General features: G+C 54.5%; 1 protein-coding gene and 1 long non-coding RNA gene across 3 annotated transcripts in view; one reads left to right on the forward strand and one right to left on the reverse strand.

The window, feature by feature from the left end:
• The window catches only part of NLGN2 (neuroligin 2), a 45,201-nt gene extending 41,849 nt beyond the window's left edge, over positions 1-3,352 (forward strand). For both annotated transcript variants that reach the window (XM_083410216.1, XM_083410217.1), the window contains one exon: positions 914-3,352. In XM_083410216.1, the coding sequence (XP_083266342.1) occupies positions 914-1,733 (820 nt within the window). In that variant the 3' untranslated portion in view covers positions 1,734-3,352. The remainder of the gene's footprint in view (positions 1-913) is intronic.
• The window catches only part of LOC310663273, a 297,785-nt gene that overhangs the window by 150,196 nt on the left and 134,312 nt on the right, over positions 1-13,277 (reverse strand). The window lies entirely within an intron of this gene.

Consider the following 13,277-nt stretch of genomic DNA (forward strand, 5'->3'; position numbering starts at 1 on the left):
TTAACTTCTAGAAACAATAATCCAATATGCTTTAAGGCAGACTGGATTCCCCCCTGCTGTTATTCCTTTTCTCCCACTTAAAAATAACCATCTCTCACGCACCTTGTTTTGTGAAGATGTAAAAGTAGCATTTACTTACATAATCCAGATCTCTGAGCGGCTAGGCAAAATGTTGTCTGAAGCGTATATTGTGACATTGGTTTCATAATTTTTAACCTGGCAATATATTGCGAATCAGGACATGTGTGTTATGCAAAAATCACAATGTCGGGGAAACCGCAAAGCCAGCCAATGCTTCTCTCAATTCCTGGAGCCCCTCTTGACTCTGGCAGCTTAGCTGTCCCCTGACTCCTGCAGGGGGCAACGAATTGCAAGAGCAGCCATCAGCAAAAATCACAGTGAACTTTGTTTTTATTGTGAGATAAAATGAAGGCATAGAGCAGGGGTCAGCAAACTTTTTCAGCAGGGGGCCGGTCCACTGTCCCTCAGACCTTGTGGGGGGCCGGACCTTTTTTTGGGGGGGGGGGGGATGAACGAATTCCTACGCCCCACAAATAACCCAGAGATGCATTTTAAATAAAAAGACACATTCTACTCATGTAAAAGCACGCTGATTCCTAGACCGTCTGCGGGCCGGATTGAGAAGGCGATTGGGCCGGATCTGGCCCCCTGGTCTTAGTTTGCCTAACCATGGTATAAAGTAACGATGATAAGCAACATAAATTGAAATTTTGAGGGAACCAAGGAGGGAGGGAGTGAAAGTAGTAGGTGGAATGATCAATTGCTAAAGTTGAAATGTTGTTGCCTTGCTTGTTTGTTAAAATTTATAAATGAAATAATTTTGAAAAGCATTTTAATTAACGCAAATGATGACGGTGATGATGATCTCCGTCTCCTCTCCCCTTTTCCGCAGGGACCCCAACCAGCCGGTGCCGCAGGACACCAAGTTCATCCACACGAAGCCCAACCGCTTTGAGGAGGTTGTGTGGACCAAGTTCAACACGAAGGACAAGCAGTACCTCCACATCGGCCTGAAGCCCCGGGTGCGAGACAACTACCGCGCCAACAAGGTGGCCTTCTGGCTGGAGCTGGTCCCGCACCTTCACAACCTCCACGAGCCGCCCTACACCTCCACCACCACCCGCATCCCGCCTTACGTCACCCGCTGGCCCACCACCCGCGTGGGGCCCAGCACCACGCGCCGGCCCATCCCCACCCTGCCGCCGGACGAGGACGACGTGGTCCGCCCCCAGCGCTATGTCCCCTTCCCGGGCGACTCGCGAGACTACTCCACCGAGCTGAGTGTCACGGTGGCTGTGGGGGCCTCGCTCCTCTTCCTCAACATCCTGGCCTTCGCCGCCCTGTACTACAAGCGGGACAAGCGCCACGAACTGCGCAGCGGGCGCCGGCTCAGCCCCCAGCGCAACGCGGCCAACGACCTGGTGCATGGCGGCCAGGAGGAGGAGATTATGTCGCTGCAGATCAAGCACTCGGAGCACGACGCCCACGACTTGGAGCCGCTGCGGCCCCACGAGATCCTGCGCCCCGCCTGCCCCCCCGACTACACCCTGGCGCTGCGGCGCGCCCCCGACGACGTACCCCTGATGACCCCCAACACCATCACCATGATCCCCAGCACTATCACGGGCATGCAGGCCCTTCACCCTTTCAACACCTTTCCCACCGGACACAACAACACCTTGCCCCACCCTCACTCTACCACCCGCGTATAGTCGCCCTCCCCTCCGTGCCCCTCGGCCGCCCCGGCCTGCCCCGCTCGAGCAAAGAGCGGGCCACCTTTCCTGCCACGTGGACGGGTCTTTTGTACAACGTTGCGGGGGGAGGGGGGTCTAGCAGACGGAGGGGTCGGGCGATTCAGAGGTCCGCCCGCCTGTCCCCACGGCACACGGCACGGACGGGCTGGCAACGGTTCTCCACCCTGCTTGGGTCCCGACACCCTTTGGCGACACCCGTGGCATGGCATGGCAGCAGAGGAGGGCAGCACCAGCGATCTCGCTTCCTTTTGGGATGCTGGGGGTTCTTTCCGGCATGAGGCAAAGAAGCGTGTCGCCTTCCCACCCTTGTTTTCCAGACGGGCGGCGGAACAGCGGCCGGGGTTTTCGCCGGCACTCCCGGGAGGAAGATTGGCCTGCCGTTCCTCGTCCATCTGGGTCCGGGCGGCAAAGGCATCCTTTGTCCTTCCGGGCGGAGATAAGGGAAGTCTGACCCGTAGGGAAGGAGAGTCCCCGCCATGGCTGTGATTGACAAAAGAAGGCAGTCCCTCTGCCCCCAGGGGGGTCGGTGACGCCACTCAAAGCTGTCGGCTCGGCTTGGATGGACGGACGGACAGTGGAGAGATGATGGAGAGGAGGGGTGGGCGGGTCAAAGGTCAGAGAGAGGGGAGAAAGATAGAGAGGAGCCGGCTCGCCTTGGCGCAACATCTCTCTGGGTGATGAAGGTGCCCTGTGGTCCACTCAGCGTCAAATTCCCAGTGCTGGATTGCTGAGGAGGGAGCAGCCGGTCAGCCCAGACAAATTCCCTTCTGGGCTGAGAGAGGTTTGCTAGAGACCCTGCCCCCTTTCTTTCACCACCACCCCTTATTTTTCCTTTTTCGAGTCTGTGTGGCGGAGGTGGAGAGAGAGAAGGGAAGGAGACCTGGAGGTGTGTGTGTCTAGAGTGCAGAAGCAGCGGCGGGTTCATCCCCAAGGCAGTGGTCCCAGCGATGGCTGGTTCGCAGCTGCCGAAAAAGGGTTGCCCTGCTGGAACGAGGAGCGAGCCCTGCCTCTTCGCCGTGGGGTGGGTACTTGTCAAAATCCCAGTGCCTTCCTTGCACAATTTGCAGAAGGGTTCGTTGACCCTTTCTTGTCCGCCAGGGGGCAATTTTCTGCCCCCACCTCCCTCCAATTTGGTGCAAGAGCTAAAGCTTTGCCCGGAATCACTAGGTGGTATTTTTTTGGGGGTGGGGGGGGGACTTAACAGTGTGGGGATGTGGAGCATCTAGAAGGGAACGCAGAGAGAGGGGATTCAAAGCAGGGTGGGGGGGGTGGGCAGCCAGCATGCGCCAACTAGCTTGTTCCCAAGGCGAAACTTTGAATGCAACAACTGGAAATCTGCTTTCCCCCTGAAGGATGTGACTACAAGATTTGGGGAGGTGGGGGGAGCTGTTAAGAAAACCTGCAAAGGTACACTGCATGTTCCAGGCTTTATTTTTTTTTAATTTTCTAAGATCCGAGCAAGGAAACGAAGGAGTGGCGATTGCGGGGCGTGGGGGGTCAGAGTTTCAGTCTCTTTGGGATGGGGGAGCATCGCTTGCCTTTTGCTTCGGAGAACCCAGACCTCCCCCCAGATCATTCCCCCCCCCGACAACCCCTCTTCTATGGCGGTGGGGGGAGGCTCCCCCCCCTCTTCCTGAACACCCTCCTTGCGAACCTCTGAACTTTCGTTGCTTTTCGGGTGGGATTCAGCCATGCATGGGTGCAAAATTCACTCTTTGCGCGGATCTCATTGGCTGGGAGGTCTTGTGCCAACATACCCATTTCTTCCCCCCTCCTCCCCACGAATGTCATAAAAACAAACTCACGGGCATCCGCTGAAACTGGGTGTCGTAGGGTTCAGGGCAGGCGAAAGCCCGTCATGGTGCGGCACAGAGTTAAACTCTGGAACTCCTTGCCACAGCGGCCATTTCTCACGGCTTTAAAAGAGAAGGAGGCAAATTTGTGTGCTCTGCCTTCACGGAGACCGTGATGCTTCTGGATTTTACTTGCTGGAAACCACAGAAAGGGAAAGGGCTCTTGCGCTGGGGTCTCGCTCGTGCGTTTACCGTCATGTGCAAAATGCGCCAGAAAGTGAGGGAGTCCACCCACACTTTCTCTTGACCTATGCTTTGATTTTATTGCCTACCGGTTAATTCTCCCGGGTCCTGAGAGGCTCTCTCGCCATTCTGCAGCCGCGCCTCGTAAAGATCCGATCGCACCCGCAGAGCAACTGACGCTCGGTTAAGCAAAACCTCTATTTTGGGTTTTCCGCGCATCTGATAAGATCCGGTTCAGAGGGCAAGATCAGATCGCCGCAAAGCACATCCGTGGAACAGCGGGAAAGCCCTCGAATCTGATCGGTTGGGACACAGTATGATCAAAATATGGGTCAAACGAAAGTGTGGGTGAAGCCCACAAAATCCAAATTTTATGCGATCGATCTGCCCCTGGCAGTGCGTACCTGAGCAGCCTACATTCGGGTGTGATTTTTTAACCATTCTCCCTGTTTCACACAATTTGCTGTTTTAAGCAACCTCGCCTTGACGTTCGAGATAAAAAATGCCCGTTTAAAAATAAATAAATCACAGAAAGCTTGCAAGGAGCGCTTTTAAAGAGGTGACCTTTCTGGATTTTTGAAGGACAGGGAAACTCTGGTTTTAGCCGGGGTGGGGAGTTTGGGACAGCAGTTGTTTCCAGTGAACAATGTGTGGACGATGGGTAATTAAAGGATGGGTCCTTGCTTTGACGCAATGCCGTCCGATTTCCTTGCAAACAGTTCCTCCGTAAATAAATTGGCACCAAGGCGCAAGGCGCAGGTCACCCGGAAGCACCCTGGCTAAAACTTCTGCAAAGTGGGTGCTTCCAGGTGGGTCCTCATTTCAGGATCTGCGGGTTGCTGTTCTGCAAGTGCCATTTTGTTTTGTTTCGCACAAGCCGCAGGACGTTTTTGGCGTCGGGAACGCCAGCCCGTTCGCCCTCCCCGTTTCCTTTTGAGCCGACCCTTTTTCTGTGAAACATCCAGCAAGTTTTTTTAAAAAACAGAGCCGCAGTTGCCGGTGAAGGAACGAACGACGTTAAGCCCCAGCTTGGAAGGAGCTGTTCCGTCGAGAGCTGCAAATTTAAATTGGTGTGAAACAGGTTTAAAAGTTACGCTTCTCACCCTCCAAAGAACGTAGTTTGGCAAAAGTGCAGAGTGTGCTTTTGTGTGTGACTTGCAGCCTTTTCCTACCGGATGGCGGCTACTCCGGTTGACAGAACTGGACAGCTGGAAGGGAACCCCAAAGTCATCTAGCCCAACCCCTTGCTCCTCATTCGAGAGACAAGGCAGTTCCGATGGGTTTAGACGGGCACCTCCTCCTTTGCAAACCTGTTTCCCCCTTGTTCCTTCCAGGAAGGCCAACCTTTCCTTCCCTCTTTGGGCTAGGTTTTCCGCGCATGACGCGGCTGGGATCCGACCTCTCTCCTCCTGGAGCGAAATGAAGTTTTGGATTTCTTCTCTGTAGTTACGTCTGGGTTGGCAACCGACCCAAGGAGCAGGTGGGGTAGCAGGGTGAGGCCGGGAAACAGCACCCTTCAAGAGAGAAGCTCTAGCACAGAAAACCGAGTCGAAATGTTCAAAGCCCTTCTCCGTGCAGTGCCGAGTTAGACTATGGAACTCCCTGCCACAGGAGGCAGAGATGCTTCCGGAAACCAGGAGAACGCTTTCTGCTCGCATCCGGTTGGCCACTGCGAGGATGGGCCGTTGGCCTGATCCTGCCCCCCCAAATCCACCCCGTTTGCCCTGCATAAGCTCCGCCTGTCCATCAAACCTTGCCCCTGATCAATGCCCACCTCCGCAGAACTGAGCCTTCTTCCCCGCGCGCCTCTCTCCCCGTAATACGCAGCTTGGCTAGCTTGCATGAGCCAGCTATTGTTTCCTTCGAAGGCGCTCCTTTTCTGTGTGTGCCTTTTTCTCTTTGCTTGGGGGCCGGGTCGTGTAGGTTGAAGGGGAAGGGAAGGCCGGGGGCTCTTTCTCAGATGGGAGTGGGCAGGGGCGAAGTCTAAAGGGCGTGCCACCGCCACCCCCCGACCCGGCGATCCTTCGTTCCCGACTTCCGTCTCCCATCCCCGCCGTGCAATATGGACCCATCTATGCACCCACGCACACTTCCAGTGATCTCCTGGGATCCCCAGGGAGATTCCTCGCCCCCTGCTCGGCCGTAGCACGCTCTTTCTAGAGCGACCTCGTGCTTGCTGGCTCCAGTAAGATGGGGGATCGTAGAAGAATAGGATTGTAGACTTGGAAGGGACCCCCAGAGGTCATCCAGTCCAACCCCTGCAATGCATGAAAGGGAAATGTGATATTTTTGTTTTCAGAAGCACATCGTTCTTGGGTGGGTGTTTGGCTCTCATTTTTCCTTTCCCCTCCTTTTCTCTCTCCCGTCCCCACTGCTACCTTCCTCGGTTCTCGTGCCTCTAGCGTTCATTCTCATGGTTGGGGGGGGCGTGTGGGGAGACCATTATTGTTTCCGGAATATTCCGACGACGACGACGAAAGAGGAAAGACGAAGGGGAGCGGATGAAGGCCGGTGGCGGGGAGGGGGAGGGCGGTTTTGGTTCTTAAGCCATTCTGAAGACTCCATCTTGACTTGGCGACGTTCCAAGTTGGTTTCCTTTTTTTAAAAAAAGAAAAGAATAAAAGAAATTTATTATAAATATAAATAAATATATATATAGATATCTCCATTTTTTTAAAAAAGGAAAGCAATTATTTTGTAAAAAAATAAATGAACAAAAACAAAAATTTAAAATGATTAAATAGACGGGGGAGGGCGGGGAATAAAAACGAAATCTGTGCCAAACTTGGATGGGGCTGGGGAGCATATTTTTTTCAGGGTGGTTTGTTTGTTTGTTTGTTTGGGAGGGGGGAAAGAGGGGGGCCTGTTCTCTTGTTTTTTTTGCAAATACCGAGTTTCCTGGGACTCCTGTGAACACAAAAAAAATAAAGTCTGTGCCAAGGAACGGAATGAAGTTCCAACGTGGGGTGCCAACGCACCTCTGGAAAGAGAGATGTCTGCGCCTTACACTGTTGCCAAATGCCGACACCCCCCCCAAAAAAACCCTCGTCCCTTTGTCCTTTTCACCCCAAAAGCGCCAACTGCAATATCCCGGATCCGTCCGCCGGCGGAGAAAAGCACAGGCCATTTTGTTTGGAGGTCCAAGATGGCAGCCCAGACGTTCTCCGCCGACCCAACATGGCCGCCTGAGGGACGACAACTGTGGCGGCAGCTCCGAAACCGAAAGTTTGCCACGCGGGGCCTCCCCTCCGTTTGTTTCCGACGCTGTCCTCCTTCCTGTTTGCCAAATCCAAGGCGGCCCTCTTTGTTTCCGAAAGCCAACCGACGTGGCCTCCTCGGGGGCGGCTCCTTCCCGCCGTTCAAGATGGCCGCCCGGGAAACGACGCCTCCGCCACCTCGTTTTCTAAAAAAAATCAAGCGCGGCCTCCGTCCGCCGGCTTCGCAGGCCGGCGCAAACCCGACTCAGAGGATTTATTCTTGCTATGATGACGACGGCCATCGTCCTCGCCGCCCCCTTCCGACATTTCAAGATGGCTGCCGCCCCGTCCTTGTGGCCCGTTCAAGATGGCCGCCTCCCTTCCCACCGCCATTCGCCGCGACCCAAAATGGCTGCCAAGAACCTCGCCTCAGGCGTCGCAAGGAGGAGGGTCGGCCTCCCCTCCCGCCGCCATTGTTCCCCCACTTGCAAACTGGAGAGAAATCTATTTTTATGAGACTTTAGGTTTTGGGCCAGGAAGGGGTTGATTTGGGGGTTTAGCAGAAAAAAAGCGAATTCTTTCCTGCACTCGGGGGCCGCACACACCCACAGCCGAAATCTGGGCCCCCTCCCCGAACTTGCGGACTCTTGCCGCCCACCCCAGAAAAGAAGGACCATTTCTCATGGAAGAGGGCACGACTGAAATCAAAAACACAATTCCGAAGGTGGTGCTCTTCTTCTTCTTCTTCTTCCTCTTTTCTTTCTTTTTTTAATTTCGTTGGTTTGTTACGATCGAGACACAGCTGGCGGGTCGCAATGCCTCTGGGGTGGGTTGTGTGCCCCCCCCCTTCCAGCCTCCGAGAGGAGAGGGACTTGGGTGCAATTTGGGGGGAGGCGGGGGTCTGAGCTGAGATGCTGTACACATTTTTAAACCTTGCAAGAAATGGAAAATGATATTGTAAATATATAAAAAAAATGATTTAGCTGCTGGGTGTGCTTCTTGAGCTCTTGGGGGGCTGCGATGGGGGGCAAGAGCCCGGGGCTTCATTCTTGGAAAGAGCCTTCTGTAACCTGGGGCTGGCAGACTGCCTTGGACTACAAATCCTATCGTGCTGGGAGTTGTAGTCCCAAAGAGCCGGAGCTGGCAGGGGCTGATGGGAGTTGGAGTCCAAAACAGAAGGAACTGGCAGGGGCTGATGGGAGTTGGAGTCCAAAACAGAAGGAATTGGCAGGGGCTGATGGGAGTTGGAGTCCAAAACAGAAGGAATTGGCAGGGGCTGATGGGAGTTGGAGTCCAAAACAGAAGGAATTGGAAGGGGCTGACGGGAGTTGGAGTCCGAAACAGAAGGAATTGGCAGGGGCTGATGGGAGTTGGAGTCCAAAACAGAAGGAATTGGCAGGGGCTGATGGGAGTTGGAGTCCAAAACAGATGGAATTGGCAGGGGCTGATGGGAGTTGGAGTCCAAAACAGATGGAATTGGCAGGGGCTGATGGGAACTGTAGTCCTAAACAACTTGAGGGCTCCAAATGGCATAAGGCCGGTTAGAAAATGGCTACCCCTTCCCAGGATGCTCTGCCTTGCGCCATGTGCTCTACCAATGTGCGGCAGCGGCCAAAGGTAGCAGACGCTGTCGCCTCCCTTGTGTCCGGTGTAACTTAGCTGGATCCCAGATCTGGTCCCTGTTCGCTCCAGTTAAAAGGATCTGGAAGCACATCTTAGAAGAGAACTGCTCCCCTTTCCGCAGGAAGCCCTGGAGCGCCATCATCGGCCCAAGTCGAGGTGCTGCTGGGCCAGGCAGACTAACCTGGCCTATCACAGAACCGTCGTGTTCTAAGGGTCCTCATGTGGTCATCCAATCCAACCCCCTGCAATACAGAAGCCACAGCCAGGATGCTTCCTGTTGGGTTGCTGCCTGGATCATAGCTGTCAACTGTCCCTTATTTGGCGGGACAGTCCCTTATCCTAGTGCCATGTCCCGCTGCTGTCCCTTATTGGTGATGTCCCTTAAATTTCCCGGGTTTCAAAGGAAGCAGCTCCTCTCCCTCCCTCCCTGCCGGCCAGGGAGGAGGGAGGCTCCAACTGTGTTGCTTGGCTGCGTTGCTCACCCAATAAGGAGTCTGAGAACGACTGGGGGGTGGAGCTTGCATGCCTTGTGCCAATCAAATCGGCCACGTTGCCTGGGGACTCGCCTTTGCTCAGCGCTTCCCAGCGGAGAGGTGACGGTGGTTTTCCTTGCTGCATCCCCTTTGCCGGGTTGCTGCGCTGTGGGAACCACCGCTTGAGGCTTCGTTTGGCAGCTGGCTGGGCTTTCTGCCTTTGGCTCAGAAGCTGAACATACCTGTGCCCAGAAAATCCCTTATTTTGGCTGCTGATCCCTTATTTTCGAGGCTGCTGGTCCCTTATTTTCGAGGCTGCTGGTCCCTTATTTTCAAATCTGTAAGCTGACAGCTATGGCCTGGATGTGCCCCGTGCCTCATCCACCCCGGTGCCTTCTGGGGTGGGGTGAGGCTGCCCCTCATCTAGAGGAGCCCTTGCCCCAAAGCAGGGGACGAGGACACATGCTAGGAATGCAGAATGTCTGGGTTCGAGCCCCAGTTAGGAAGCGAGTTAGACCACTGGGGTCCATCAGGAAGACACACACTGACTGGCAGCAACAGCCCTCCAGGATTTCAGGCCCTGCCTAGAGATCGGACTTTCTGCACTCCAAGCATATGCCCTACCACTGAGCTACGACGGCCCTTCCCCATAAGGTGCCGGGTTCAAATTCTCCCTTATGCGACGTGGCCTGCAGGTCCTCCTCCGCATCAGCTAGCCATCTCCGCAGGGGGAGAAATTTGGACACCGTCAGCCGAGCCTGCTGTTCAAAGACGCCCCGTGGCTCATTTTAATTGGATTCTTCCCGGCACGGAGAGTAATAGAACTTCCTTTGCCCAAACCGGCTCTGAGAGCAAACTTTGGAGGCAGCACACGGAATCGTGGCCGGAAGGGACCCCCAGAGGCCATCCAGTCCAACCCCGGGAAATGCAAGAACGTGAGAGGTCAGTGCTCCTCGCAGGCCCTATTTCCTCGCTCCTCAACCCCACCCCAAATGCGCAGCGCCCCCTTGAGGCCGAAACTGCCCACTAAGGGCCTGGGCACGCCTCACTTGAATCTGGATCGTGAACCCTTCTTTCTGCCCCACGTTTTCTGCCCCACAGATTCCCTACAAGGCCACTGCTGCAGCTCCCCTATTCGGATTTCCAAAGCGCTGAGAATCCCCAGGTTTATTTAATTCAGCACTTTTCATAAAATTTTCATACCGGCCAATTTTTTCCTTTCCTTATATAAAAGGAACAACAACCCCAAAGCGGTTTGCAAAACACTAAGCTTACTGTTTGGAACTCTTTGGAACATTCAAAAAAGACTAAAATCAGCAAGAAATGAAAAGCGAATTGAAACGCCTGAGCAAAAATCCTTCCGAAAATGTACATCAAGTGGCAAGGAGTTCCAGAGGGTAGGGTAAAGGTAAAGGTACCCCTGCCCGTACGGGCCAGTCTTGCCAGACTCTAGGGTTGTGCGCTCATCTCACTCTAAAGGCCGGGAGCCAGCGCTGTCCGCAGACACTTCTGGGTCACGTGGCCAGCGTGACAAGCTGCATCTGGCGAGCCAGCGCATCACACGGAACGCCGTTTACCTTCCCGCTGGTAAGCGGTCCCTATTTATCTACTTGCACCCGGAGGAGCTTTCAAACTGCTAGGTTGGCAGGCGCTGGGACCGAACAACGGGAGCGCACCCCGCCACGGGGATTCGAACCGCCGACCTTTCGATCGGCAAGCCCTAGGTGCTGAGGCTTTAACCCACAGCGCCACCCGCGTCCCGAGAGGGTAGGGTATTATGAGGCAAACATACCAGAACTGCCCTCTGGAAACCTGCAGGGGGGAAATGGAGGGCAGGGAGCAAGCCCGGTCTCCCCAACAGGGGGCGCCGTGGGGCTTGTGACCTTCCCCAACCCGGTGCCCTCCGCACATGTGGGGCTACAGCTCCCGGCCGCCCGCAGGCCCCTCTCCTCTCCCATTAGGCTTTCCAGTTCGGAATCCCAGAACCGTGGCCTAGGAAGGGATCCCCCAGGGATCAACTAGCGCGGCACGGAAACTGCAGCTTAAAAGGATCCACTGCTTTGAAACCTCCAGCGAAGAGCTGTGACCCCAAAACCTCCGCAGGGCATCCTGGCCGAGGCGGAAGGAGGGTGAGAAGAAGAAGAGATCTCTAGGGAGATTTGGGGGGGCAGGGAGTGGGGTTGCGCAGGCCAAAGCCAATGGGTCCTGAAGCCTCGGCCCCCCCATTGCAGCTGCACAAAAGCGACGTGACCTATATATTTTTTGCAAACAGTGCAGAACAGTGGCTTCGTCGCAGGGGAACCCAGAGGGGGACACTGCGGAGGATTTTGGAGGGGGCAGGCGAGGAGAAGGGCTTGGAAGAGGGCGGGAGGCAGGGGGGGGCTGATTGGCAGCACTATGGGGCAGCCCCCTTCCTCCCTCTCCATCCAGAGCCATTCCCCTCTCTAAGCTCTACATCCATCTCTGCCTTAATTGCCTCTCCTCCACATCCATCCTCCGCTTTCTCTCCTGTCTTCTTCTTCTTCTTCTTCTTCTTCTTCTTCTTCTTCTTCTTCTTCTTCTTCTTCTTCTTCACCTCCCTCCCTTTCTCCCTTGCAAGTCACGGGATCCACAAAGGTCATCCAGCCTAATAATAATAATAATTTATTATTTATACTCCACCCACCTGGCTGAGTTTCCCCAGCCACTCTGGGCGTCTCCCAATCGAGTGTTAAAAACAGTACAGCATTAAATATTATAAACTTCCCTAAACAGGGCTGCCTTCAGATGTCTTTTAAAGAGAAGATAGCTGTTTATTTTCATCACATCTGAAGGGAGGGCGTTCCACAGGGCGGGTGCCACCACCAAGAAGGCCCTCTGCCTGGTTCCCTGTAACCTCACTTCTCGCAACCAAGGAACCACCAGAAGGCCCTCGGCGCTGGATCTCAGTGTCTGGGCTGAACGATGGGGGTGGAGATGCTCCTTTAGGTCTACTGGGCCTTTGAGGCCGTTTAGGGTTTTCAAGTTCAGCACCAACACTTTGAATTGTGCTCGGAAACGTACTGGTATTCAATGGAGGACAAGACAGAAGTACTGTTTTTGGGGGACAGGGGGCGGGCAGGTGTGGAGGACTCCCTGCTCCTGAATAGGGCAACTGTGCCCCTGAAGAACCAGGTGTGCAGCCTGGGAGTCATTTTGGACTCACCGCTGTCCCTGGAGGCACAGGTCAGTTCTGTGTCCAGGGCAACTGTCTACCAGCTCCATCTGGTACGCAGGATGAGACCCTCCCTGCCCACAGACTGTCTGGCCAGAGTGGTGCATGCTCTAGTTATCTCCTGCTTGGACTACTGCTATGCGCTCTACGTGGGGCTACCTTTGAAGGTGACTCGGAAACTACAACTAATCCAGAATGCGGCAGCTAGACTGGAGACTGGGAGCGGCCGCCGAGACCACATAACACTGGTCTTGAAAGACCTACATTGGCTCCCAGTACGTTTCCGAGCACAATTCAAAGTGTTGGTGCTGACCTTGAAATCCCTAAACGGCCTCAAAGGCCCAGTAGACCTGAAGGAGCGTCTCCACCCCCATCATTCTGCCCGGATGCTGAGGTCCAGCTCTGAGGGCCTTCTGGCGGTTCCCTCATTGCGAGAAGCAAAGCTACAGGGAACCAGGCAGAGGGCCTTCTCGGTGGTGGCGCCCTCCCTGTGGAACACCCTCCCACCAGATGTCCAGGAAATAAACAACTACCTGACATTTAGAAGACATCTTAAGACAGCCCTGTTCAGGGAAGTTTTTAATGTGTGATATTTTAGTGTATTTTTGGTTTCTATGGAAGCCGCCCAGAGTGGCTGGGGAAACCCAGCCAGATGGGCGGGGTACAAATAATAAATTATTATTATTATTATTATTATTATTATTATTATTATTATTATTCCTTCTGCATGCTGAGCAGCTGCTCTGCCACTGAGCTGTGCTCCTCGTGGTTCTAGTCCTCCGAGAAACAGGAGCCTTCTCCTGAGTTCACCTAGCCAATATTGTCCACACGGACTGGCAGCAGCAACGCTGAAGAACATCTCTCCCAGCCCAACTGGAGATGCCATGGGGGGCAGGGAGCTGAACTTGGGTCCTTCTATACGCCAAGCAGGCGTCCTGCCCCCAAACCGTAAAGTCATCTGCTCAAACCCCCTGCGATTC

Source organism: Podarcis tiliguerta, assembly GCF_965153285.1.
Source record: "Podarcis tiliguerta genome assembly, chromosome: 13".
NCBI lineage: Eukaryota > Metazoa > Chordata > Lepidosauria > Squamata > Lacertidae > Podarcis > Podarcis tiliguerta.